This window comes from Elgaria multicarinata, chromosome 3, assembly GCF_023053635.1.
Source record: "Elgaria multicarinata webbii isolate HBS135686 ecotype San Diego chromosome 3, rElgMul1.1.pri, whole genome shotgun sequence".
In the NCBI taxonomy this organism is placed as follows: domain Eukaryota; kingdom Metazoa; phylum Chordata; class Lepidosauria; order Squamata; family Anguidae; genus Elgaria; species Elgaria multicarinata.
This window is the reverse complement of record NC_086173.1, coordinates 157,141,437-157,168,831: the sequence shown is the minus strand read 5'-3', so window position 1 is coordinate 157,168,831 and position 27,395 is coordinate 157,141,437. Positions and strand designations below refer to the sequence as shown.

At 46.2% G+C, this 27,395-nt stretch overlaps 2 protein-coding genes across 2 annotated transcripts in view; one reads left to right on the top strand and one right to left on the bottom strand.

Annotated features, from left to right (window-relative positions):
- Positions 1 to 2,956: 2,956 nt before the first annotated feature.
- LOC134396188 (zinc finger protein 436-like) overlaps positions 2,957 to 27,395 on the bottom strand; it is a 64,180-nt gene continuing 39,741 nt past the window's right edge. Inside the window, exons 4-5 of the mRNA XM_063122592.1 lie at positions 5,973 to 6,099; positions 2,957 to 4,098 (exon numbers count right to left, since the gene is read on the bottom strand). Of these exons, the coding sequence (XP_062978662.1) occupies positions 2,963 to 4,098; positions 5,973 to 6,099 (1,263 nt within the window). The 3' untranslated portion in view covers positions 2,957 to 2,962. The remainder of the gene's footprint in view (positions 4,099 to 5,972; positions 6,100 to 27,395) is intronic.
- LOC134396202 (zinc finger protein 883-like) lies at positions 19,921 to 25,410 on the top strand. Its single transcript, XM_063122612.1, has 4 exons — positions 19,921 to 20,044; positions 20,466 to 20,533; positions 20,880 to 21,006; positions 23,762 to 25,410. The coding sequence occupies exons 1-4, from the start codon at positions 20,002 to 20,004 to the stop codon at positions 25,264 to 25,266; spliced, it is 1,743 nt and encodes a 580-aa protein (XP_062978682.1). The 5' UTR covers positions 19,921 to 20,001; the 3' UTR covers positions 25,267 to 25,410.

Sequence of the window (27,395 nt, the reverse complement as noted above, 5' to 3'; positions counted from 1 at the left end):
GTTCATCTACTTATGTACATTCATATTTTGTTTCTTTTAAAACAATAGGAATGTCAACACATTACTAAATCTAATCTAAAAAGATGTATCTCCTGGTCTGAAAACCAGATTTCTAGCTGCAAAAATATGTCTGTGAAACAACATCCTTGACCATCATCATATGCAATTGATATGTCAATGACAAATGAATCAATTGTTTCAGAATAGATAGATTTTTATTTTAGCCTGGGAGATGCAACATGTCTGTTTCAAGCATACTTTCCCTGTGGGGTTAAGGCTCCTGGTTTTTGGTTGTTATTTCTCATGGCATAATACCATTGTGACCTGCTTCATTGACACTGTCCTTGGTTTTTTCCCCCCTTCAAAAATCATGTTTTTAATAATGAGCACTTAATGGAAAATAACTACATATAGGTACAGAGAAAGTTGTTGATGAATTCAAATAATGGGCATGTTTGCACGTCACTTTAAGCCGTGCCCATTGTGTGAGTTCTCTGATGAAAAGTGAGATCACTCCTCCCACTAAAAGTCTTTTCACACTTGAAGCATTCATATAGTTTCTCACTTGTGTGAGTTCTTAGTTAAGTGAGTTCTTAAACGGTAAGTGAGAAAACAATTGAACCTGAAGTTCTTTCCACACTCAAAACAATGATGTGGTTTCTCCTCTGTATGGGTTCTTTGATGAGATGTTTCTTCTCCCTGAAGCTCTTTCCACACGTTAAACAATTATATGGTTTCTCCACTGCGTGAATTTTTTGATGTTGATTGAGAATGCTGTTCCGACTGAAGCTCTTTCCACACGTTAAACAATGATATGGTTTCTGCCCTGTATGAGTTCTTTGATGTTGATTGAGACTGCTCTTGTGCCTGAAGCTCTTTCCACATTCCAAACAATGATTTGGTTTCTCCCCTGTGTGAGTTCTTTGATGACTGTTGACATTTTGTCTGCTCCTGAAGCTCTTTCCACACTCTAAGCATTTATATAGTTTCTCAGCTGTGTGAATTGTTTGATGTTGATTGAAATTGTGCTTCCATTTCAAATAATGATACGGTTTCTCACTTGTGTGGGTTCTTTGATGATAAATGAGAGTTTGCTTGCTGCACAAATTCCTTCCACACTCTAAACAATGATAGGGTTTCTCACCTGCATGAGACCTTTGATGATGAGGAAGATTTGTCTTCTGACTGAAACTCTTCCCACATTTGGGGCGTTTATACATTTTCTTTAGTATGTAAATTCTGCAGTCAGCTTCAACATTTAATTCAGAATTGAACGTTTTCCTATGCATATGGAGCCTATATTTTTCCAGTCTTTTATGTATTATTTCTTGCATTGCAACATGTTTGTAGGCATTGCCCTTAGCAGCAGAGGAATCATTCTTCATACTGTGATTTATTTCCATTTTCCTTCTCTGCTGTTTGCTGTTTATACATCTGTCTCTTTTTGGTGGCATCTCACAGGGTTGCCTCTTATTCGCCACTTCCCACTGCAAAGAAGATATGAAATTGGTGGAAGACTGAGTTAGCCATAGAACGTCAAAAAACTGAGCACTCGGAATTAATGATTTCGATAAAGGGAGAAACAGAAAACATTTAGATGGGGTGTTGTTCTTTCCATGCAAATTACTAGCTCAGTTGCTCAATCAGAAATATCTGAGCCTTTCAGGAAAGATGCAATATGTAATAGCTGTAGGCTCAGCACCTCTTTCACTCAGCACCCACTTTTACATTTGAGGTGCCTCTGTCAAGCAATTAATCTAATGTAAACTGCCCAGAAAGGCCCTGCTCAAGTCCTTCCTGATCATTGGGAAGTCAATGGAAAAGCCAGTAGCACATGTTTGTCTCACAGATTGGAGATTACAAACTTAATCTCCTGGGAAGTAAGTCTCCTTAGAACTCAAAAGGACTCACTTCCCAGTCAAATGGATAGAATTGCACTGGAAGTGATGCAAGTCTGAGTACATCTGGGCATTACAAGATGATGGATCTTCAATTTAAATTTTGAGAATGCAGAGGGGTAAAAATGCACATCCCTCCACTTGTTCTCTTAGCTACAAATGAAACTGTTGGTGTTCACGTATAAAGTCTTCAGGTGTCGAAAAATAAACACTAGTTTTAAACATTGGAAAAGGCTGGAAACAAGCGACTTCCCCCTGAAATAGTCCAGTGGAGAACATAAAAGAGCCCAAGGTTCTCCTCCATTCCCCAAAGAGAGAGTCCAGGTGGAACAAACACCCACACCCACACGAATCCTTACCCTGCGTATTGACTCGTCCATTACACTCTGGCTGGATTCCCCCCCTTCGCGGGACAATCTCTAAGGCGTCTGACGGTGCCTCTTCTGCTGCAGGTAAACCAGGCCCCACTTCTGCAAACAGACTCCATACCTGAAGCAGCAATAAGGATTTTAGAGGGGAAGGAATAAAAAATGGAATGAGACGGGCAAAACGTTTGTGGAATGGGACATCTCTCCTCAGGGGATTTCCAGAGGAAGTTGAGCAATGAGTAGAGAGTTTTGGGACACCCTTCCTCCCCTTCCTGCCCCCTGGGATGCAATGCTCTCACCTGCTGCTGCTCTTGCTGCCTCTGGTCCTCTGCCTGGCTCAGAAGGAAGCCTTCTGCCAAGTCCAACGCCTGAAAACTGGTCTCCACTCCGTATTCCCTCACCCAGCTTGCCACCTCCTCTGGCAGGATGGTCAGGAACTGCTCCAGAATCACTAGGTCCAGGATTTGGTTTTTCGTGTGTCGCTCTGGCTTCAGCCACTTATAAGAAAGGTTGTGGAGTTGGTTGCAAACCTCTCAGGGTCCCTCAACCTCCCTGTAGTGGAACTGCCTGAAACGCTGGAGCTGCACGTCTGAGCTGACCATGTCCTCACCCTGGATCATTTCAATTGTTTTTTTCCAGAATTCCCTACTGCTCTTGGTCTTAATGGCATCAGGGTCTATTTTTGCTCTTTCTACACTACAAACAATGATATGGTTTCTTCCTTGTGTGAGTTCTTTGATGTTGATTGAGATTTTTCTTATGACTAAAGTTCTTTCCACACTCCAAACAATGATATGGTTTCTCCCCTGTGTGAGTTATTTGATGTTGATTGAGACTGCTCTTCTGACTGAAGCTCTTTCCACACTCGAAACAATTATATGGTTTCTCCCCTGTGTGAGTTCTTTGATGTCGATTTAGATTGTTCTTGCGACTGAAACTCTTTCCGCACTCCAAACAATTATATGGTTTCTCCCTTGTGTGAGTTCTTTGATGACTCTTGAGATATAAACTGCTCTTGAAGCTCTTTCCACACTCTAAGCATTTATATTGTTTCTCACCTGTGTGAGTTTTTTTATGTTGATTGAGACTGTGCTTCCAACTGAAGATTTTTCCACACTCCAAACAATGATATGGTTTCTCCCCGGTGTGTGTTCTTTTATGTTGATTGAGACTTTGCTTCCAACTGAAGATTTTTCCACACTCCAAACAATTATATGGTTTCTCCCCGGTGTGTGTTCTTTGATGCTGATTGAGATTTTTCTTCCAACTGAAGCTCTTTCCACACTCCAAACAATGATGTAGTTTCACAGCTGTATGAGTTCTTTGATGATAGATGAGAGTTTGCTTTCTGCTAAAGCTCTTTCCACAATCCAAACAACAATATGGTTTCTCACCTGTGTGAGTTCTTTGATGATAAATAAGTCTTTGCTTGCTGCTCAAGCTCTTTCCACACTCTAAACAATTATATAGTTTCTCACCTGTGTGAGACCTTTGATGATGAGTAAGATTTGTCTTCTGACTGAAACTCTTCCAACATTTTGGGCTTTTATATGTTTTCTTTAATGTGTGAATTCTGCAATTAGCTTTCACATTTGATTCAGAATTGAATATTTTCTTATGATTATAGAACCTATTATTTTCCAGTCTTTTAAGTATTATGTCTTGCATTGCGATAGATTTGTAGGCATTGCCCTCAGAAGCAGTGGAATCATCCCTCATACTGTGATTTACTTCCGCATTCGTACTCTGCTGTTTGCTGTTTATACATCTGTCTCTTTTCGGTGGCATCTCACAGGGTTGCCTCTTATTCGCCACTTCCCACCTGTCACGTTCTGCAATGAAGATATGAAAGACTGAATTAGCGATAGAACGTCAAATAACTGAGCACCTGGAATAAATTATTTCGATAGAGGGAGAAAGGGAAAACATTTAGATGGGGTGTTGTTCTTTCCATGCAAATTACCAGCTCAGGTGCTCCACCAGAAATATCTGAGCCTTTCATGAAAGATGCATTGTGGAATAGCTGTAGGCTCAGCACCTCTTTCACTCAGAACCAAACCGAAATGGCCCACCGTTATATTTGAGATGGCTCTGCCAAGCAATAAATCTAAACTGCCAAGAGAGTTTCGGCTATGGGGTGGTATAGAATAATAACAGTAATAATAATAATAATTCACCAACAACTGGCCATCAAACTCAACCTTATGAAACATTGTAAGCCTATGCGGCAGGGTCTTGCTATTTACTGTTTTACTCTGTACAGCACCATGTACATTGATGGTGCTATATAAATAAATAAATAAATAAATAAATAATAATAATAATAATAATAATAACCTACACCACTGGCCATGGAAGTCAAAGAACTGCGGCAACAGGAAAAGGTCACAATCATTCCGTTAATCAAATCAGTCACCGGCATCAAATCCAAAAGCTATACAGAAAACCTTCAGAAACTGGGCCTACCAAAATACATCCACACCAACATCCAGAAAGCAGCATACTTTAAACATGCCCAATTGTCAGGAAATTCCTGAATCTGTAAAATGCAGCATGATTTGGCAATGCCCGTCATGTCGGTCTAGAAAAACCTCCATGAGGGAGAAAGAGATATTATTATTACTATTACTACTACTACTACTACTACTACTACTAATAATAATAATAATAATAATAATACAATTTCTCCAAACGCCATGGTTTTCAGTCTGGAATATTTCTTGTCATCACCTTCCTCTCACTCCTTTGTGGCTTTGTAATATCAGATTTGGGTCTACACCACAGGGCCCTCCTTGGTCTCCTGGGCTGCCCACTGATGGCAGGATTCTTCCATGCTGCTTTTCAGAGCATGGCAAACCCTGGAGTTCTGTTGCACTCAGGCTGAGAGAATCAGCTCTCTTTCCCATCCCTCCACCCCAGCTAAAGGGATGTAATCTGGGCATCCAGATGTCTATGTATGTGTCAGGAGACTTTCTGCCTTCCGAGAGAAAGAGAGAAACAGCAGAGTTTGGGTTCTGTTAACTAACTTCATGTTGGGGTGCTGGACGGGGGGATCTGATGGTGGGTCAGTGCTGTGTTTGTATTCGTTGCAGCTCTTAATGGGTCCTGACAATCTGTTAACTGGATGCTGATTATTCGTATGATTCTGTTGTGTCTTTTTTAGTATTTTGTATTGATGCCTCACCAGTATTAGCTCCTGTTTGGACGGTTGTTTAAGGGAATGGCAGGATTATGACTGTTTTAGTACATTACAATTGACAAGTCTTGGAAGAGTGGAAGAGGGGATCTGGCTGTGCTGAAATAGGAAGTTGAAATCCACAAGGCCCCTGCAAGGGAGGCCTTCATCTGTGCCTTAAAAGCGTGACTGTCGTGGGCTGCCTTTCCCAAACCAGTGTTTTGCTGATGTGTCTTTTTGAGACTGAGCTATCTTAATGGGTCTTGTGAGAATGTTCTGGCATGTTTGAGGCCTGTGTCTTTTAGCTGCCTTAAAATAGTGTTAATAATTTGATGATTTAAATAAGATACAATGTATCTTGCTTTCTTTTTGAAAATGGCTTTATGAAGGCAGTTTCTTGAGAGGCAACTTCAAAATACTAAATAAATGACTAACGTAGGGTATATGCCCGAAAATGGTAATATTATCATCCTCATCATGATTGCATTTGAAACCCAACAATACAATGACCAGGAAAACTGGGAGCCTTACCCAGAGAGGCCACGATCCCACGGTTCTCCTCCATGATCTGCCTGTGCAGGGCTCGCTGGTCAGGATCCAGCAGGGCCCACTCCTCCTCTGTGAAGCACACAGCAATCTCCTCAAAAGTCACCAGAGCCTGGGCGGAAAAAGAAAATGTTTCCATCTCAAGTATAACTGAAGAGTGAGGTGGCTGGGCAGTATACCGCAGGATAGAAGCTTGCTATGAAAACCAGTTGTTGGAGGAAGAACTGCAAGGAATGGCTATGGCCCTCTTGTCTCCTTTGCGTGCTTCCCATCGGGCATCTGGTGGGACACTCTGAAAAACAGGATGCTGGACTAGGTGGGCCTTGGGTTGAACCCAACAAGGTTCTCCTTAGGATCCTAGTTTTGCTAGAAGCAATCAGAGGGAGAGAGGGAGAGAGATTCTGGCCCTAGGAGGTGAGGTGTTCCCTGCCTGTCTTCCCAGTGGTCTTTCTACCTACCTGATCTGGTTCCACTTTATCACAAAGACAAAGATACGACTCTTTATGTATTGCCAGCATCGTTGCTGTCCCTGCATGAGACAAACATAAGAACATAAGCAGAGCCCTGCTGGATCAAACCAAGGGTCCATCTATTCCAGCACTCTGTTCCCACAGTAGTCAACCAGCTGTCGATCAGGGACACACAAGCAACAACAACACCCCACCCATGTTCCCCGAAAACTAGTTGTGGCGATACCCACCTTTCTGTCCCTTAGGTATGTCTGGATTGGTATGTCTAATGAGTGTGGAATGTTTGATTGAGTGGGTGTGGCTGGTGATGCGGTGAGAGGGGGAGGGAGGAGTATAAATAGGTTGGCTGAGGAGATTGAGTTTTAGTTTTGTTTGTTTGGTGGGAGGTTTGGTTTTAGTCTAGGAGTTTTAGTCTAGCTTGTGCTTTGTGAGAGTGTTTGGTGTGAGGAGTGAGAATTTTAAGGGAATTGGGATTGTTATTTTGAATGTAAAAATATGCAGGTTTGATTTAAATTGAAATACTAAAGATTTGTTAAATTTCAATAAACGTTACTTTGTGTTCTGTTCTGTTACCACAAATCAGGTGTCAGCTCGGAGTGATTATCTGCTATATTACACAGTGTAAAAACATCTAAAAATACACCTGCTGTTCCATACCTCAGTAATAGAACCTATTTGCCAAAACGCTTTACCTTATTCCCTCACATATAGGGGAGAGGTTGTGTTGTTTTTACCCTTTCCTCAGGCTTTTCAAGAGGTGGCGCTTGGCTTGAGAAGGGTGTGCTAGGCAAGGCGTTCTGTATAAGGTTGGTGCCGTCACACTAGTGCTTCTGATACTGGAGGTTGAATTTAGGCATCAGGACTAATAACCATTGATAGCCTTCTCCAGGAATTTATCCAACGCCCTTTCAAAGCCATCCAAATTATTGGCCATCACCACATCTTGTGGTAGTGAGTTCCACAGTTTAGCTATGTGCTGTGTGAAGAAGTCCTTCCTGATTGATGGGAAACCTATGGGAAAGCCTGTAGCACATCTTTGTCTCACAGATTGGAGATTACAATCTTAATCTGTGTTCTAAGAACACAGAAGGACTCACTTCCCAGTCAAATGGATGGAATTGCACTGGAAGTGATGCAAGTCTGAGTATACCAGGGCACTACAAGATGCTGTATCTTCAATTTGCATTTTGAGAATGCAGAGGGGTAAAAATGCACATGCCTGCATTTGTTGTCTTAGCTATAAATGAAACTGTTGGTGTCCACGTATAAAGCCTTCGAGTGCTGAAAAATAAGCAATAGTTTTGAACAGTGGAAAAGGCTGGAAACAAGCGTCTTCCCCCTGAAACGCTCCGGTGGAGAACATAAAAGAGCCCAAGGTTCTCTTCCATTCCCCAGAGAGCGAGACCAGGTGGAACACAGCCACCCCCCAAAGTGAATCCTTACCCTGCAAGGCAGCACACCCATCACACTCTGGTTGGATCCCCCTTAGCGGGACTATCTCTAAGGTGTCCGACGGAGCCCCTTCTGCTGCAGGGAAACCAGGCCCCACTTCTGCAAACAGACTCCGTACCTGAAGCAGCAAGAAGGATTTGAGAGGGGAAGGAATTAGAAAGGAATCAGACTGCCAAAACAGTTGCGGAATGGGACATCTCAGGGGATTTCTAGAGGGGGTTGGGCAATGAGTAGAGAGTTTTGGGATACCCTCCCTCGCATTCCTGCTCCCCTGGATGCAATGCTCTCACCTGCTGCTGCTCTTGCTGCCTCTGGTCCTCCGCCTGGCTCAGGAGGAAGCCTTCTGCCAGGGCCACCGCCTGGCAACTGGTCTCCGCTCCGCATTCCCTCACCCAGCTCGCCATCTCCACTGGCAGGATGGTCAGGAACTGCTCCAGGATCACCAGGTCCAGGATTTGGTTTTTCGTGTGTCGCTCCGGCTTCAGCCACCGGAGGGAAAGATCGTGGAGTTGGTTGCAAACCTCTCGAGGCCCTTCAGCTGCCTGATAGCGGAGCTGCCTGAACTGCTGGCGCTGCACCTCTGAGCTGATCATGACTTCATCCAGGTCCTTCTGCCCTGATGTTGAGCAGAATTCCTTACGGCTTCCGCACCTAACGGCATCAGGGCCACTTCCAGCTTCAAGGCCAGCTGAGTGTGGCTTGGCCATCTTTGATCTGTATTTCAAAAATGTCTCCGAGGCCCCCCCCCCAAAACTCCTCCCTCTTCTGTATCTGGGCAAAGATGACCGTATGAGGCAGTGCCATTAACGGGCTATAAAGTAAAACAAAATTATTAAACAATTACTGTTTTGTCTAGACAAGGTGAAATGTGGGGGACACAAGCTAGCAAACAGGCCTTGTCCTAGAAGGACAAATGCCAAGGCTGAAAGAGAAACTGGAGACTTGGGAAGGATTCTTCACCTGAAGGCCTCTGACCAAAATTGTTCACTTCCTTGGGAGTCAGGACATTTCTCATCTTCATTCCTCTTACTATTTGTTCCCCTAAAAGTTGGATCTGCAGCTGTACTGTGTCTGTGACACCTGCTGTTGCTGCTATATTCTACTTGAGCCTCTTTCATTAATCTACCTGATAAGTGGCTTAAATTAAGGCTGTCCGTACTTTAAAAAAATCTTCATTTTTAGTCACCTGATTTTTAATAGTCAAGGTATTAATCAACAATTTTATGTACTCATAGAAAGTAGAAATTCTGATGAATACATACATTTATCTCCACTTTAGAAAGACTGTGTATTACCTTAAATAATTGCAAAGTTTAATAATGTTTTCCCCTCATTTTCTGAGATATACTACCTTTGCAGATGGAGGCTCCATTTCTATCATAGTCAAGAGTTGCCTCACTGTAATACAGGAAAGGTTCTCACAGGAGGAAACCACAAATTTTATGTCCCACAGAAACACAGAGTCTTTGCTTTTTTCCCCTGTTTGGACTTTTTAACACCTCTTTTTTATAGACTCATAGAATAGCAGAGTTGGAAGGGGCCTACAAGGCCATCGAATCCAACCCCCTGCTCAATGCAGGAATCCACCCTAAAGCATTCCTGACAGATGCTTGTCCAGCTGCCTCTTGAAGGCCTCTAGTGTGGGAGAGCCCACAACCTAACTGATTCCATTGCCGTATTGCTCTAACAGTCAGGAAGCCAGCCGGAATTTGGCTTCCTTTAACGTGAGCCCATTATTCCGTGACCTGCACTCTGGGAGGATCGAGAGGAGATCCTGGCCCTCCTCTGTGTGACAACCTTTTAAGTATTTCAAGAGTGCTATCATGTCTCCCCTCAATCTTCTCTTCTCCAGGCTAAACATGCCCAGTTCTTTCAGTCTCTCTTCATAGGACTTTGTTTCCAGACCCCTGATCATCCTGGTTGCCCTCCTCTGAACACGCTCCAGCTTGTCTGCGTCCTTCTTGCATTGTGGAGCCCAGAACTGGACGCAATACTCTACATGAGGCCTAACCAGGGCTGAATAGAGAGGAACCAGTACATTTTCTTCCCCTTTTTTATTCCATTATTATCAGCCTTCTCCTCCTTTTTGAAAGGACTCCTGTCCATCTGCCTCTCTCTACAGGCCTGCATTGCAGGGCTGGCTCAAGATCTTTTGCTTCCTAAAGGAGTACTTAAGTGAGATTGCAGAATCTGGCTTCACTGCAGAAGATATAGGAGAGATGTCTGTGGCTGAACCGACGTTTTCAGGAATGGAATCTGAACACTGAGACAACTAGTACTGACAGCAGTGAAGTGGCCAAGTTTGCCAATGGAACCAGATCATTTAGGGTGGTAAAAACAAAAAAAAAGGATTGTGAAGAGCTCTAAAAGAATCTCCCCAAACTAGGAGAACAGGCATCTAAATGGCAAATGCGGACCAATTTAAATAAGTGTAAAGTGATGCAGATTGGGGTAAAAAAAATCCCATCCTCAAGTATAACCTGATGGGATCAGAGGTAGCAGTGACTGACCAAGAAAGAGATCTTGGCGTTGTGGTGTACAGCTCAGTGAAAATGTCAACCCAGTGTGTGGCTGCTGTAATAAAAAGCAAACTCCGTGTTAGGTATAATTAGGGAAGGAATTAATACTAAAACTGCCAATATCATACTGCCTTTATTCAAATCTATGGTGCGACCACACTTAGAATACTGTGTACAGTTCTTATCAGTGCACCTAAAAAGGCTATTATAGAGCTGGAAAAACTGCAGAAAAGGGGCAACTAAAATGATGAAGGGGCTGGAGCATCTCCCCTATGTGGAAAGGTTACAACAGCTGTGATTGTTTAGCTTAGAAGAAAGGTGAGTAGGGAGAGAGACAAGATACAGGTGCACAAAATCATGTATGGTGTGGAGAACACGGATAGGGAGACATTGAGTGAGGGAGGAAGCAGCAGCCAGGCCCCTCTCCACCGTGCCTGGGTCCAGCTCCAGCTGAGAGCCCCCTCCCTCCTGCTACCAACTGTCACTGCAGAGGCCGCCAGTGAGGGAGGAAGCAGCAGCCAGGCCCCTCTCCACCGTGCCTGGGTCCAGCTCCAGCTGAGAGCCCCCTCCCTCCTGCTACCAACTGTCACTGCAGAGGCCGCCAGTGAGGGAGGAAGCAGCAGCCAGGCCCCTCTCCACCGTGCCTGGGTCCAGCTCCAGCTGAGAGCCCCCTCCCTCCTGCTACCAACTGTCTCTGCAGAGGCCGCCAGTGAGGGAGGAAGCAGCAGCCAGGCCCCTCTCCACCGTGCCTGGGTCCAGCTCCAGCTGAGAGCCCCCTCCCTCCTGCTACCAACTGTCACTGCAGAGGCCGCCAGTGAGGGAGGAAGCAGCAGCCAGGCCCCTCTCCACCGTGCCTGGGTCCAGCTCCAGCTGAGAGCCCCCTCCCTCCTGCTACCAACTGTCTCTGCAGAGGCCGCCAGTGAGGGAGGAAGCAGCAGCCAGGCCCCTCTCCACCGTGCCTGGGTCCAGCTCCAGCTGAGAGCCCCCTCCCTCCTGCTACCAACTGTCTCTGCAGAGGCCGCCAGTGAGGGAGGAAGCAGCAGCCAGGCCCCTCTCCACCGTGCCTGGGTCCAGCTCCAGCTGAGAGCCCCCTCCCTCCTGCTACCAACTGTCTCTGCAGAGGCCGCCAGTGAGGGAGGAAGCAGCAGCCAGGCCCCTCTCCACCGTGCCTGGGTCCAGCTCCAGCTGAGAGCCCCCTCCCTCCTGCTACCAACTGTCACTGCAGAGGCCGCCAGTGAGGGAGGAAGCAGCAGCCAGGCCCCTCTCCACCGTGCCTGGGTCCAGCTCCAGCTGAGAGCCCCCTCCCTCCTGCTACCAACTGTCACTGCAGAGGCCGCCAGTGAGGGAGGAAGCAGCAGCCAGGCCCCTCTCCACCGTGCCTGGGTCCAGCTCCAGCTGAGAGCCCCCTCCCTCCTGCTACCAACTGTCACTGCAGAGGCCGCCAGTGAGGGAGGAAGCAGCAGCCAGGCACCTCTCCACCGTGCCTGGGTCCAGCTCCAGCTGAGAGCCCCCTCCCTCCTGCTACCAACTGTCTCTGCAGAGGCCGCCAGTGAGGGAGGAAGCAGCAGCCAGGCCCCTCTCCACCGTGCCTGGGTCCAGCTCCAGCTGAGAGCCCCCTCCCTCCTGCTACCAACTGTCACTGCAGAGGCCGCCAGTGAGGGAGGAAGCAGCAGCCAGGCACCTCTCCACCGTGCCTGGGTCCAGCTCCAGCTGAGAGCCCGCTCCCTCCTGCTACCAACTGTCTCTGCAGAGGCCGCCAGTGAGGGAGGAAGCAGCAGCCAGGCCCCTCTCCACCGTGCCTGGGTCCAGCTCCAGCTGAGAGCCCCGTCCCTCCTGCTACCAACTGTCACTGCAGAGGCCGCCAGTGAGGGAGGAAGCAGCAGCCAGGCACCTCTCCACCGTGCCTGGGTCCAGCTCCAGCTGAGAGCCCCCTCCCTCCTGCTACCAACTGTCTCTGCAGAGGCCGCCAGTGAGGGAGGAAGCAGCAGCCAGGCCCCTCTCCACCGTGCCTGGGTCCAGCTCCAGCTGAGAGCCCCGTCCCTCCTGCTACCAACTGTCACTGCAGAGGCCGCCAGTGAGGGAGGAAGCAGCAGCCAGGCACCTCCACCGTGCCTGGGTCCAGCTCCAGCTGAGAGCCCCCTCCCTCCTGCTACCAACTGTCTCTGCAGAGGCCACCAGTGAGGGAGGAAGCAGCAGCCAGGCCCCTCTCCACCGTGCCTGGGTCCAGCTCCAGCTGAGAGCCCCCTCCCTCCTGCTACCAACTGTCTCTGCAGAGGCCACCAGTGAGGGAGGAAGCAGCAGCCAGGCCCCTCTCCACCGTGCCTGGGTCCAGCTCCAGCTGAGAGCCCCCTCCCTCCTGCTACCAACTGTCTCTGCAGAGGCCGCCAGTGAGGGAGGAAGCAGCAGCCAGGCCCCTCTCCACCGTGCCTGGGTCCAGCTCCAGCTGAGAGCCCCGTCCCTCCTGCTACCAACTGTCACTGCAGAGGCCGCCAGTGAGGGAGGAAGCAGCAGCCAGGCCCCTCTCCACCGTGCCTGGGTCCAGCTCCAGCTGAGAGCCCCCTCCCTCCTGCTACCAACTGTCACTGCAGAGGCCGCCAGTGAGGGAGGAAGCAGCAGCCAGGCCCCTCTCCACCGTGCCTGGGTCCAGCTCCAGCTGAGAGCCCCCTCCCTCCTGCTACCAACTGTCACTGCAGAGGCCGCCAGTGAGGGAGGAAGCAGCAGCCAGGCACCTCTCCACCGTGCCTGGGTCCAGCTCCAGCTGAGAGCCCCCTCCCTCCTGCTACCAACTGTCTCTGCAGAGGCCACCAGTGAGGGAGGAAGCAGCAGCCAGGCCCCTCTCCACCGTGCCTGGGTCCAGCTCCAGCTGAGAGCCCCCTCCCTCCTGCTACCAACTGTCTCTGCAGAGGCCGCCAGTGAGGGAGGAAGCAGCAGCCAGGCCCCTCTCCACCGTGCCTGGGTCCAGCTCCAGCTGAGAGCCCCCTCCCTCCTGCTACCAACTGTCACTGCAGAGGCCGCCAGTGAGGGAGGAAGCAGCAGCCAGGCACCTCCACCGTGCCTGGGTCCAGCTCCAGCTGAGAGCCCCCTCCCTCCTGCTACCAACTGTCTCTGCAGAGGCCACCAGTGAGGGAGGAAGCAGCAGCCAGGCCCCTCTCCACCGTGCCTGGGTCCAGCTCCAGCTGAGAGCCCCCTCCCTCCTGCTACCAACTGTCTCTGCAGAGGCCACCAGTGAGGGAGGAAGCAGCAGCCAGGCACCTCTCCACCGTGCCTGGGTCCAGCTCCAGCTGAGAGCCCCCTCCCTCCTGCTGTCAACTGTAACTGCTGAACTTTGCAACTAAGATTGTAGTGCCTGAGTTTGCTTTCCTTTCCCCCCTCCTCCTCCTCCCTCCCAATCCCCTTTCCTTTTGTGTCATGTCTTTTAGATTGTAAGCCTGTGGGCAGGGACTGTCAAGAAATACTTTTGTAAGCCGCCGTGAGAGCCTTTTTTGGCTGAATGGCGGCATAAAAATCCTTAAATAAATAAATAAAATAAATAAATAAATTTTTCTTCCCTTACTCATAATACTAGAAGCCAACGGGGGTCACCACATGAAGCTGATTGGTGGGAAATTCAGAAGAGATAAAAGGAAGGACTTCTCCACACAGCGCATAATCCAACTATGGAATTTGCTACCACAAGAGGTAGTTGTGGCCACCAATTTGGATGGCTTCAAAAGGGGCTTAGAAAAATTCTTGGAGGAGAGGGCTACTAGTCCTGATGCCTTGTTGCTACCTCCAGTATCAGAGGCAGAATGCCTATGTACCCCAGTTGCTGGGGAACATGGGCAGGAGGGTGCTATTTCACTTGTGATCTGCTTCTGGGTTCCGGGCAGGGCCGGGCAGAGGGCCAGTTGGCATGGGCCTATGATTTTGAGGGGGCCTACTCCGAGTCCCCCTGGGCAAAGTTGCTTGATTTTTCTGTTGTTGATGATGAATTTGCCCAAAGAAAAGCACATAAAGCATTTCTGAATGTGAAGAAGCAATGTCTTATATACATCTTGAATAAAAGTGCTTGCCATTACCTTTTTTTATAAATCGTTCTAGTTCATATGTATTTAGAACTGATTAAAAAATACTTAATGAGCAGTTTGAAATGGGGCCTACATTTCCTATCTGGCCACTACCAGCTTTGCCCAGCCCTGGTTCCTGGCCACTGTGTAAACCGAGTGCTGGATTAGATGGACCCTTGGTCTGATCCAGCAGGTCTCTTCTTATTTTGAGCAAAATAAAAAATCCAATGATGACCTCTCCCCTCTGCTCCCACTGGTAGTAAAAGGTCAAAAACAGTCATTCAAATAACTAAGGATTTGCTTTCCGTTTCATGGCTCCCGAAATCCGCTGCCTCACGGTAGGGCAAGTCTTGGTGAGGGACTTTGCGTACTTCAGCCCACTTTCCTTTGCTTTTGTCATTTTGGCCAATCCAGCAGAGGACGAAGGAAGGGCTTTGCCACATGCTGAATTGCATCACCGGACCCACATTTCCCAAGGGGGGGGGAACGTTCCCCAATTAACAGGGGGGGGGAAATTAAATCGTTCCCCAATTAACAGGGGAACGATTTTAACCAATGTAGAGCAGTTTAATGCATGAATCAGTTTGATTAATTACCACTGCAGTTCTCCCTTTAAATCCCCTCACCCAGGTGAAAGGGGACACCTGGTCTGTTAAAAGGAGGCAGGAAAGAAGTCTCCTGATGTTGGGGGCAGGGAGAGGGATCCCAAGTGGATCAGCCTTGTAGGTCTCCTCCCAATAGGGTGAAATGGGGGGGAGGGTCCAGCTCCCTCCATGACGTGAAATCAGATCCCATAATAATACTAATTAATAATAATAATTTTATTTCTTACCCGCCTCCGTTTGGATCGAGGCGGGGAATAGCAATAAGTATAAAATACATAAAACTGAATTAAAAACATAGTATACATTATTAAAACATCCTAACACGCTGGGGGTTGAATTTGGGCGTCTTCCCACCCCCTCCTCCCTCTCCTGTCCCCCACCCCTGCAGCCCAGGGACCCCCTTCAATGCACAAGGCCGGAGGGGGGGTGTCTCACCTGATCCCCCCAAAAGAGGCAATGATGCAGCACCTGGAGGAAACTTAAAGTCCTCTTTCCTCTGGAGGCAGAAGGCGGGACAGGAAGAGCATTGGTGGTGGTGGTAGTGGTGAGACCATTTCCTGTGGAGGACACGACCCCTCCCTTCCTCCCCAAATCCCCTTCCCCGTGATGGATTCTGGTTCAGCCCCTTTAACCCTTAGAAGGCCAAGCAGCAATTAGGGTGACCATATGAAAAGGAGGACAGGGCTCCTGTAACGTTAAAGGGGAATTTCAGCAGTTGTCATTTGTATGCATACAGCACCTGGTGAAATTCCCTCTTCACAACAGTTAAAGCTGCCTGCAGAAGCCCTGTCCTCCTTTGTATCTGGTCACTCTAGTATTGCTCCTGCAGCTTTAACTGTTGTGATGAAGAGGGAATTTCACCAGGTCCTCCATATATACAAATGACACCTGCTGAAATTCCCTTTTCAATACAACTATTAAAAATACAGGAGCCCTGTCTTCCTTTTCATAAGGTCACCCTAAGCAAGCTCCTTTCTCCACATCGCTCCAAGCAAGAACAGGGAATCCTCTTCTTTGCACCGCATCGGCTTCCCCTCAGCTGCTCATGGCAATGAGGTCTCTTTTATGTTCTCTGTTACTTTTTCTCTTCTTGCTGAACAAAACTTGTGTTTTGCTTTGTAGTTCGCTACAGTACTATCCTGCGCCTGTTCACAAGTAAGGCCCATTCAGATCTATAGGGCTTTCTACTGCGGGTATAGCAGCCTTCCCCAAGGTGTAAATGTTTTTACGTTGCCCTTATTTAGGGTGACCATATGAAGAGGAGGACCGGGCTCCTGTATCATTAACAGTTGTATTGAAAAGGGAATTTCAGCAGGTGTCATTTGTATATATGGAGAACCTGGTGAAATTTCCTCTTCATCACAACAGTTAAAGCTGCAGGTGCCCTGCCCTCTTTTAAATCCGGTCAGTCTAGTATAGCTCTTGCACCTTTAAAAGTTGTGATGAAGAGGGAATTTCACGGGTTCTCTATAAATACAAATGATACCTGCTGAAATTCCCTTTTCTATGCAACTGTTAAAGATACAGGAGCCCTGTCCTCCTTTTCATATGGTCACCCTAGCCATAGGTCCATGTGGAACCACCAGGAGCATGCCCTCCAGCAACCTCAGTGAGCGGGCAGGTTGGTAAGGGGAATTTCAGCAGGTGTTATTTGTAGGCATGCAGCACCTGGTGAAATTCCCTCATCATCACAACACTTAAAGCTGCAGGAGTATAGCTAGAGTGACCAGATACAGAAGAGGGCAGGGCTCCTGCAACTTTCACTGTTGTGATGAAGATGGAATTTCACCAGGTGCTGCATGCCTACAAATGACACCTGCTGAAATCCCCTTTTCTGTGCAATTGTTAAAGATACAGGAGTCCTGTCCTCCTTTTCATGTGGTCACCCTAGGTTGAACCTCCTGTCACCTTCTGAGCCTCCTGACAAGAAGAGCCTCGGAACAAAAGCAAGAATTTACAACCAAAACCAGAACACGCACCCTGGCTGAACAGCTCCGTTCAGCAGGAAGGCAACATGTCCAGAACAGAAAAAGAGAAATCGCACCCATCTATAGCAGAAGAAAAGCCAAAAGCCACCGTGGTGTAATGCAAAGTGTTTCCAGGGTCCTACTTGGAGAGATGCAGAGAAAGGAGCTTGCTGCTCGGCCTTCTAAGGGTTAAAGAAATGAACTAGTTTCCTAGAGGGGAAAGGGATTTGGGGAGGGGCCGTGACCGCCACAGGAAATGCTCCCCCCTCCAAAGGCTCTTCCTGTCCGGTTTTCTTTCCCCAGAGGAAAGAGGCTGATCCTCCAGGTTTCCTTCAGGTGCTGCTTCGGTGCCTCCTATGGTGGATCAGGTGAGACCCCCACCCCCACCTGCCTTGAGCACTGGGGTGAAGGGGGGCCATGGGCTGCAGGGGAGGGGTGGGACATGGGGGGCAGGAGAGGGAGTAGGTGACAAGACTTAAGGAGGGGAGATGTACAGATTCACCCCCCAAGTGTCAGAGGCGAATCTGATAAAACGTCATGGAGGGAAGCTGGACGCTACCCCCTTTTCACCCCATAGGGAGGTGACTTACACGACTGATCCACTCGAGATTCCCTTCCCCCACAATATCAGCAAAGCTTCCCTCCTTTCAGCAGACTAAGTGGTCCTATGAGTTGGGGGGGGGGTTTAAAGGAGAACTGCAGTACTAATTAATCAAACTGACGAATGCATCAAACTGTTCTACATTGACTAAAATTATTCCCCCATTTAATTGAACACCGCTCTCCCTCCACCCACCCACGCCGCAAGTATGGGTCCCCAGGTGCAATCCTGCCTGGAGCTGAGACGCTGCCCTTGTTCTGTGCTGGATCAGCCAGACTGACAGCAGCCAGCAAAGGCGGGTGGAGGGAGACCAGGTGCCCCCCCAAGACTCCTCCCCCCAAAAAAGGCAAGTGATTTGGAGACCTCTGAAAGGGCAGTAAGTTTTGTAGTCATTCAAGTTACTGTTACTGACATTTTACTCTTTGGGGGCGGTGGTAGGGGAATTGGGACGTGCTTGTGGCAGTTTTTCTAAGGGCAGCCAGAGATCTTGGGACACCCCTGTGAGGCAGGCCTGCAGAGAGAGGTCGCTGGAGAGGAGGAGAAGGCTGGTAATAATTGAATCAATGGGCTCATCTACACCAAGCAGGATATTCCACTATGAAAGTGTTATGAAAGCAGTATATAAAAGACAGGAGCCACACTACTGCTTTATAGTGGTTTTGAAGTGCACTGACAACTGTTGGGGCCCATGACACATCTACACCAAGCAGTACATAACACTATGGAAGTGGTATGAAAGCGGTATATGGTATGTGTCAATGGGCCCCAACAGTTGTCAGTGCACTTCAACATCACTATAAAGCAGTAGTGTTGGGGTGACCATATAAAACGGAGGACAGGGCTCCTGTATCTTTAACAGTTGTAGAGAAAAGGGATTTTCAGCAGGTTTCATTTGTATGCATACAGCATCTGGTGAAATTCCCTCTTCACCGCAATAGTTAAAGCTGCAGGTGCCCTCCTCTCTTTTGTATCTGGTCAATAGGACAGGACCTGCAGCTTTAACTGTTATGATGAAGACAAAATTTCACCAGGTGCTACATGCTGCTGAAATTCCCTTTTCTATACAACTTTAAAGATACAGGAGCCCTGTCCTCCTTTTCATATGGTCACCTTAGTGTGGCTCCTGCTTTTTATATACTACTTTCATAGTGGAAGAACCTGCTTGATGTAGATGAGCCCAATAAATGGGGAAAGGGGAAATAAAAGAGAACGAAAAAGAAGTGTTACACATTCTGAAGAGGGGAAAAAGCAACCCACAACAGAGCAACCCAGGGTTTCTGTGGGGCATAAATCTTGTGATCTCCTCGGCTGGAGGATGCTGCCCTGTGAGAACCTGTCCTGTGCTCCAGTGAGGCTCCAGTGAGGCAACTCCTAACTATGATAGCTAGGAAAAGGAGTCCCTTTTAATTATGTAACATAAAAGAGAGTCTGCTTAAAATAAAGAGAAATGTATGAGTTCATCAGAATTTCTAGCTTTTATGCATTCATGAACTTGGTTGATTGATGCAATGATGTTCAAAAATCAGACAACTAATAAAAACAAATTTCTTTAAAGGACTGAGAGCCTTAATTGAAACTGATTCTAAGGTAGATTAAGGAAAGAGAGGCTTCAGGAGAAGATGGCAGCAGCAGCAGGTGTTTTTTTGAAACACAGATCAAAGATGACCGACCAAGATTCAGCAGCTGAGGCTGAAGCACGAAGAGACCCTGATGCCATTAAGCCCAAGAACAGTGGGGAATTCTGGGAAAGAACAGAGAAGATGCTCCAGGGTGAGGACACGGTCAGCTCAGATGTGCAGCTCCAGCGTTTCAGGCACTTCCGCTACCAGGAGGCTGAGGGACCCCGAGAGGTTTGCAGCCAACTCCACAAACTTTCCTGCCGGTGGCTGAAGCCGGAGCGACACACAAAAAACCAGATCCTGGACCTGGTGATCCTGGAGCAGTTCCTGACCATCCTGCCAGCGGAGATGGCAAGCTGGGTGAGAGAATGCAGAGTGGAGACCAGTTCCCAGGCGGTGGCCCTGGCAGAAGGCTTCCTCCTAAGCCAAGCAGAGGACCAGAGGCAGCAAGAGCAGCAGGTGAGAGTGTTTCATCCAGGGGGCAGGAATGGGAGGGTAGATATCCTAAAACTCTCTACTCGTTGCTCAAACCATTCTGGAAATCGCCCCAGGAGAGATGTTCCATTCCTCACCTCCAATATTTTGCGCTCTCTCATTCTTTTTCTAACCCTTCTACCCATTCCATGTCTTGGATCTTCATTGCTCTTTCAGATATGGCGTCTATTTGTAGAATTGGGATCTGGTTTCCCTGCAGCAGAGAAAGCTCCATCAGGCACCAGACAGAGCCCCCAACAAATGGAGATCAGGCAGGAGGGTGATGGACGTGTTGCCTTGCAGGGTAAGGATCACTTTTGAGGTCATTAAACCTGGTCTCACTGTCTGGAGAATGTAAGAGAACCTTGGTCACTGTTGATGCTCCCACCGGGACCTTTTCAGGAGGAAGACGCTTGTCTCTAACCTTTTCCAAACTCAAAACTGTGTTTAAATTCCCCGGAAACTAGCAGTTTGATTTGTGCCCAAGAATCTAAATGGGGAAATGTGCATTTAGACGCAACTGAAGATCAAACTACAAATTGAAGATAAAGACATCTCCAACTTGCCCAGGCGTACTCAGACTTGCATCACTTCCAGTAAAATTCTGTTTCATTTGACTGGGAAGTCCAATCCTGTTGTGTTCAAAGGGACTTGATTTCCAAAAGTAATCTCAATTTTTGAGACACTGTGTGCTGCTGGCTTCCCATTGCTTTTGTCTCTCGCAGGGGCTGGAATGACGCCGGGAATGAGTTCTCAGCCATCTCTCTTTCTTTCTGGAGTGGAACCGGATCAGGTAGGGGGAATACCAGCAGCCTGGGTACCTCCAAACCTGGCTCACCTCCTAGGGCCAGAACGGATCTCTCTCCTCCCCTTGTCTGGCAAAGCTAAGATCATACGGAGAGCCCTGCTGGACGGGGCAAAAGCTCCATCCTGTCCAGTAACCTGTTTCTCACCTTGGCTGACCAGATGTCCCTTCGGAAGCCCACAAGTAAGGCAGTAGGGGCAGAGCCATTTTTTGCTGCTGTTCCTCCAGCCGCAGGTTTTCACAGCAGGCAAAGTTAAATCTTGCAGTACAATGCCACCCAGCCGCCTCACTTTTTGTTATCTTTGAGGAGGAAACATTTTCTCTTTCCATCCAGGGTCTGGTGTCTTTTGAGGAGGTTGCCGTGTGCTTCACGGAGGAGGAGTGGGCCCTGCTGGATCCTGACCAGAGATCCCTGCACAGGCAGGTCATGGAGGAGAACCGGGGCATCGTGCCCTCTCTCGGTAAGCCTCCCTGTTGTCCTGATCATATCAGGTTCCAAATGCAATAAGGATGAGGAACGTTGGGGCGGAGCCTAGCAGCCGAATGATGCAGTAAAGTTCTTCCAAGCTCCGGATGTCTGAAGCCTAGAAACGCATTTATCTCTGTGTGATTGGCATGATAAAGTGGGTAAATCTCATTAGCAGAATTATGAATCTTCTTTGAAGTTGAAGCATGTAAAAAAAACCTCTCAGTGTAGCCGGGAAAAGTTAGTTTCGGTTTCTCGCCGAGAAGGGAGAGACGCACGGAAGGTATTAAAAATAACCTTGATGAGACGCAGACAGTTTAAATTAAAGATTGTTATATCCTTATCTGAAAGCGAACATCAGGAAAAACTTCCTGACTGTTAGAGCAGTACGGCAATGGAACCAGTGACCTAGGGAGGTTGTGGGCTCTCCCACACTAGAGGCCTTCAAGAGGCAGCTGGACAAGCATCTGTCAGGGATGCTTTAGGGTGGATTCCTGCATTGAGCAGGGGGTTGGACTCGATGGCCTTGTATCCCCCTTCCAACTCTGCTATTCTATGATTCTATGATTTTATACAGAGAGGATACAAAATAACTCGCTCTGGAAATAAATCTTTGGTGACGTAGGAGGTGGTGGGGGCAGCGAAGGGAAGAGCGAGTGAGCAAACTGAAGCGTCGAAACCTAAATGCCAAAAAAAAAAAAAAAAACCCAAGGGAAAACCACTTTGGACCAGAACCAAAACTCACCCTTCAGGATGAGGATCATTAACATTCCCTTAACATTTTGTGGCTGTATTTTTTCATTATTATTGTTTATTTCATTTGTATACCGCCCCATAACCAAAGCTCTCTGGGCAGTTTACAACAATTTAAAAAAATGCAACATAATAAAAATAGTCTAAAATGTTTAACATAGAAAAATTAAAACACTGTAAAAAGCCAGACAGCTATTGAACAGTACCTTTGGAAGGCAGTTCAAAAAAATGAAAGTAGGATATGTTGAGTTATATTAAAATCATCACTTAATTAAACACTATTTTAGGGCTGCAGCTTAAAGATCCAGGCCTCAAACATGTAACATTTTTTCACATTAGAGCCTCAAAACCAGCAACAACAAAACACTGATTTATTTATTTCGGGGAGATTACAAGGCTGGCAAATGCTGGTATTGTTAGATTTGCGTTTGCCTGTCCCAAGGCTTTTCGAATATGTGGACTTTTGATTTGCTTGCTAATGCTAATGTGCCCTATAGGGAATTCGGTAAGACGACTCTGATGGTAATTTTCCCCACCTTTGTGCAGGCAAAGGTATTTTAAAGGATGCTTGCCCATTGTCCCCAAATTTCATTGGAGTCTGCAGTACCACCCTACTGATGAGCGGCCTGCTAAAAAGTGTGTAACGTTGGTTAAGCTGAGAGGGAGAACGAGAGCGAGCGAGAGAGCAGCTAGCCCAGAAACACACACTACATTTCAAACTTTTCTTTTTCCTAAAGCTTTTAAAACTTGATGTTGTGCGGACTTTATACTGTTAGTTTTACCCTACCCTGTGCCTGCTTACCCTACCCTGTGCCTGTTGGCATTCTCTTCCCCTCCTTATTGTTTTACTATGATTTTATTAGATTGTAAGCCTATGCGGCAGGGCCTTACTATTTACTGTTTTACTCTGTACAGCACCATGTACATTGATGGTGCTATATAAATAAATAAATAAATAAATAAATAATAATAATAATAACATTTCTCAGCTGAAAGCTGAATCCAGGTCTCCATGGGGCCCAATCAAATGCATTGTACCACACTGAGAGTAAGTGAAAGGCATTCAACAGAGGCAGATAAACACATGGCATGCCTGTTCCTGGAAAGGGATATCCTAGCCACAGTTAGACTACTGCAATGCATTCTATGTGGAGCTGCCCTTGCACCTGGTTCAGAAGCTGTAGCTAGTGCAGAATGCAGCAGCTAGGGTACTCACTGGGACGCCCTGCTATGCTCACCTGTTTTAACAGCACTGCACTGGCTGCTTATTAGCTGCCGACCCACATACAAGGCTATGCTATTATCCCATAAACAACTTGGGACCAGGATACTAGCAGACAGCCTTCTCTTATATACACCCAGGCGACACTTACCCTATTTCTTCGATTCTAAGACACACTTTTTTCCCCATATAAACGTCTCTAAAAATGGGGTGCGTCTTAGAATACATACGCGGGTGTGTATTAGGGTTTTTATTTTCTGTTGGTGGTACTGAAATTAGTGTGTATCTTACAATCGATGGCGTCTTACAATTGAAGAAATACGGTAGATAATCAGAGGAGGCCTTGCTGGTCATTCCAAAACACAGAGAATGTTGCCAGGAAGAACCCCGGTGAAAGGCCTTCTCTGTAGTGGCACCCACCCTCTGAAAAACTGTCTCCTGTCCAATCTGAGAGGCAGAAAATATGGCATCTTTCTAACGTCTCCTAAAAACGTACCTTTTCGCCCAGGCTGTATGTAAACTAACCACGTCCCTCCATTTGGCTGCTCCTTAAAAGTTTTTACTGCAGTAGTTTTAATGTTGTGCTTTAAATATTCTATCTAAAGGTATTTCAATATTTATTGTGAACCGTTGAGAGATTTTACTATATTCAGTGGTATATGAATGCCACAAATAAAATAAAGAAATGGTAGGAACTACACCTCATCTAAGTCTTTTCAGTTCTTTAATTTATTGAGAACATTAATTGAGGATCAATTTCTTTTCCTTATTCCAGGAGCTGATAAGTGGGAAACAGAAAACAAGACAGAACCATGTGGGATGTCACCAAAAAAAGACAAATATATAAATAGCAAAGCACAGACAAGGAAAACTGAAGTAAATAGCAATAGGAGGAAAGACTCATTTCCTTCTCAGGGAAATAGCTACCATCACCTCACAACTGAAGAAGTAATGCATAAAAGACAGGAAAAGAATAGGTTCCATATGCATAGGAATACTTTCAGTTCTGAATCAAACGTTAAAACATTGGAGAAAATATATAAATGCCTGCAATGTGGGAAGAGCTATAGTCAGAGGATATATCATACTTCTCATCAAAGACCTCACATAGGGGAGAAACCATATCATTGTTTGGAGTGTGGAAAGAGCTTTAATCAGAAGACAAATCTCAAGTATCATCAAGGAACTAACAGAGAGGGGAAACTATGTAATTGTTTGGAGTGTGGAAAAAACTTAACTCAGAAAAGAACACACACAGGTGAAAAACCATATAAATGCTTGGAATGTGCAAAGAGCTTCAATCATAAGATAAGTCTTACACGACATCAAAGAACTCACACTGGGGAGAAACCATATCATTGTTTGGAATGTGGAAAGAGTTTCAGTCAGAAGAAATATCTTAGTTCTCATCAAAGAACTCACACAGGGAAAAAACCATATAAATGCTTGGAGTGTGAAAAAAGTTTCAGTCACAATAGAAATCTCATTCAACATCAAAGAACTCACACTGGGGAGAAACCATATCAGTGCTTGGAGTGTGGAAAGAGTTTCAGTCTGAAGACATATCTCACTTATCATGAAAGAATTCATACAGGGGAGAAACCATATCATTGTTTGGAGTGCGGAAAGAGCTTCAGTCAAAAGACACATCTCACTTACCATCAAAGAATTCATACAGGGGAGAAACCATATCATTGTTTGGAGTGTGAAAAAAGCTTCAGTCTGAAGACACAACTCACTTCTCATCAAAGAATTCATACTGGCGAGAAACCATACATTTGTTTGGAGTGTGGAAAGATCTTCAGACAGAAGGCACATCTCACTCATCATCAAAGAATTCACACAGGGGAGAAACCATATCATTGTTTGGAGTGTGGGAAGAGCTTCAGTAAGAAGGAATATCTCACTTGTCATCTAAGAACTCACACAGGTGAGAAACCATATAAATGCTTGGAATGTGGAACGAGTTTCAGTCAGAAAACACTTCTAACTTCTCATCAAAGAACTCACACAGGGGAGAAGCCATATAAATGCTTGGAGTGTGAGAAAAGCTTCAGTCAGAAGAGAACTCTAATTCAACACCAAAGAACTCACATAGGGGAGAAACCGTATAAATGCTTGGTGTGTGAAAAGAGCTTCATTCAGAAGATACAGCTCATTCACCATGAAAGATTTCACACAAGGGAGAAACCATATCACCGTCTGGAGTGTGGAAAGAGCTTCAGTCAGAAGAAACATCTCATTCAACACCACACTAATCACACAGGGGAGAACTTGTAGATCTGCAATATTTGAAATGGGAAGTTAACATATTTTTGTCAAGCTTCCATAAAAACATATGCATTATATTCTGTCATATATCTTGACTTCAGCTAAGCTTTTGACAAAGTACCATATGACATTCTAATTAACAAACTAGCTAAAAGTGGGCTAGATGGAACAACTATTAGGTGGATTCACAGTTGGCTACAGAATCGGACTCAAAGAGTACTTATCAATGGAACCTTCTCAAACTGGGGAGAGGCAACGAGTGGGGTGCCGCAGGGCTCAGTCCTGGGCCCAGTGCTCTTCAACATTTATATAAATGATTTGGACGAGGAGATGCAGGGAATGCTTATCAAATATGCAGATGACATGAAATTGGGCGGGATAGCTAATACCCTGGAAGACAGAAACAAACTTCAAAGTGATCTTGATAGGCTGGAGTGCAGGGCTGAAAACAACAGAATGAAATTTAATAGGGATAAATGCCAAATTCTACATCTAGGAAATAGAAACCAAATGCACAGTTACAAGATGGGGGATACTTGGCTCAGCAATACTACAAACAAGAAGGATCTTGGAATTGTTGTAGATCGCAAGCTGAATATGAGCCAACAGTGCGATATGGCTGCAAGAAAGGCAAATGTTATTTTGGACTGCATTAATAGAAGTATAGCTTCCAAATCACGTGAGGTACTGGTTCCTCTCTATTCGGCCCTGGTTAGGCCCCATCTAGAATATTGCACTGGCTGCAATATTGCACTGGCTGCCTGTATGCTTCCGAGCCTGATTCAAGGTGCTGGTCTTAAGCCTTACATGGCTTGAGACTACAATACTAGGTTGACCATATGAAAAGGAGGAGAGGGCTCCTGTATCTTTAACAGTTGCATAGAAAAGGGAATTTCAGCAGGTGTTGTTTGTATATGTGGGGAACCTAGTGAAATTTCCTCTTCATCACAACAGTTAAAGCTGCAGGTGCCCTGCCCTCTTTTGAATCTGATCACTCTAGTGTAGCTCCTGCAGCTTTAACTGTTGTGATGAAGAGGGAATTTCACCAGGTTTTCCATATATACAAATGACACCTGCTGAAATTCCCTTTTCTATGCAACTGTTAAAGATACAGGAGCCCTGTCCTCCTTTTCATATGATTACCCTATACAATACCTCTTCCGGCACGAACCTACCTGGACACTATGATCAACATCTGGGGCCTTCTTCAGAGTGCCTCCTCCGAGGAATGCTCGGGAGGTGGCAACGAGGGAGAGGGCCTTCTTAGTGGTGGTCTCCCAACTGTGGAATGAGCTCCCCACTGAGGCCCACCTGGGACTAGCACTGTTATCTTTTTGGCAACAGGTTAAGAATGCCTTCTACTCCCAAACATTTAATGGCGTATGATGTGGAATTTTTTCCCGCCATCCTGAATAGGCCTGTTACTAAAATTGTGCACTGAAATTGTTTTTAGTGATTTGTTTTTAAATTTTGCATTTTAATTTTTTTTAAGAGCACGTTTTATTACGATGTCGTGTTATAATGTTATAATTATGTATTTTTTGTTTTTTTTATGATTTGTGGTATAGAAATGTGATGATGATGATGATAATAATAATCCCCAAAAGAGGCAACTATTAGGCAATGCCTAAACTAATGGTTAAAAGGAGCATTAGCTGTGTTATACCTACAACAATTAGCTGTTAGACAAAACCTTATTAAAAAGATCTTGCAATTAGAGATCTGAAGGGTTTTGTGAACCAGAAAAATTCAAAAATAAAAAAGTGTTTCTTTCCAAAAAATTGGAACAGCTTTGGATTATGAAAAATTTTCTTTTAGCATTTAAGACAAATATATTTGTCTTACCCAACCTTTACTCCCAAAATGATTTCTAAAAACTAGGGTGACGATATGAAAAGGAGGACAGGGCTCCTGTATCTTTAACAGTTGCATAGAAAAGGGAATTTCTATGCAAGTGTCATTTGTATATATGGAAAAGCTGATGAAATTCCCTCTTCATCACAACAGTTAAAGTGCAGGAGCTATACTAGAGTGACCAGATTTAAAAGAGGGCAGGGCACCTGCAGCTTTAACTGTTGTGATGAAGAGGAAATTTCACCAGGTTCTCCATATATACAAACGACACCTGCTGAAATTCC

What these genes read in the sequence shown, in the direction of transcription:
- LOC134396202 (XM_063122612.1), top strand. Translation starts at nt 20,002, where the DNA reads ATGGAGATCAGGCAGGAGGGTGATGGACGTGTTGCCTTGCAGG. An exon ending in TGGACGTGTTGCCTTGCAGG is followed by an intron (nt 20,045 to 20,465) that starts GTAAGGATCACT and finishes TGTCTCTCGCAG; the next exon opens with GGGCTGGAATGACGCCGGGA. An exon ending in GGGCATCGTGCCCTCTCTCG is followed by an intron (nt 21,007 to 23,761) that starts GTAAGCCTCCCT and finishes TCCTTATTCCAG; the next exon opens with GAGCTGATAAGTGGGAAACA.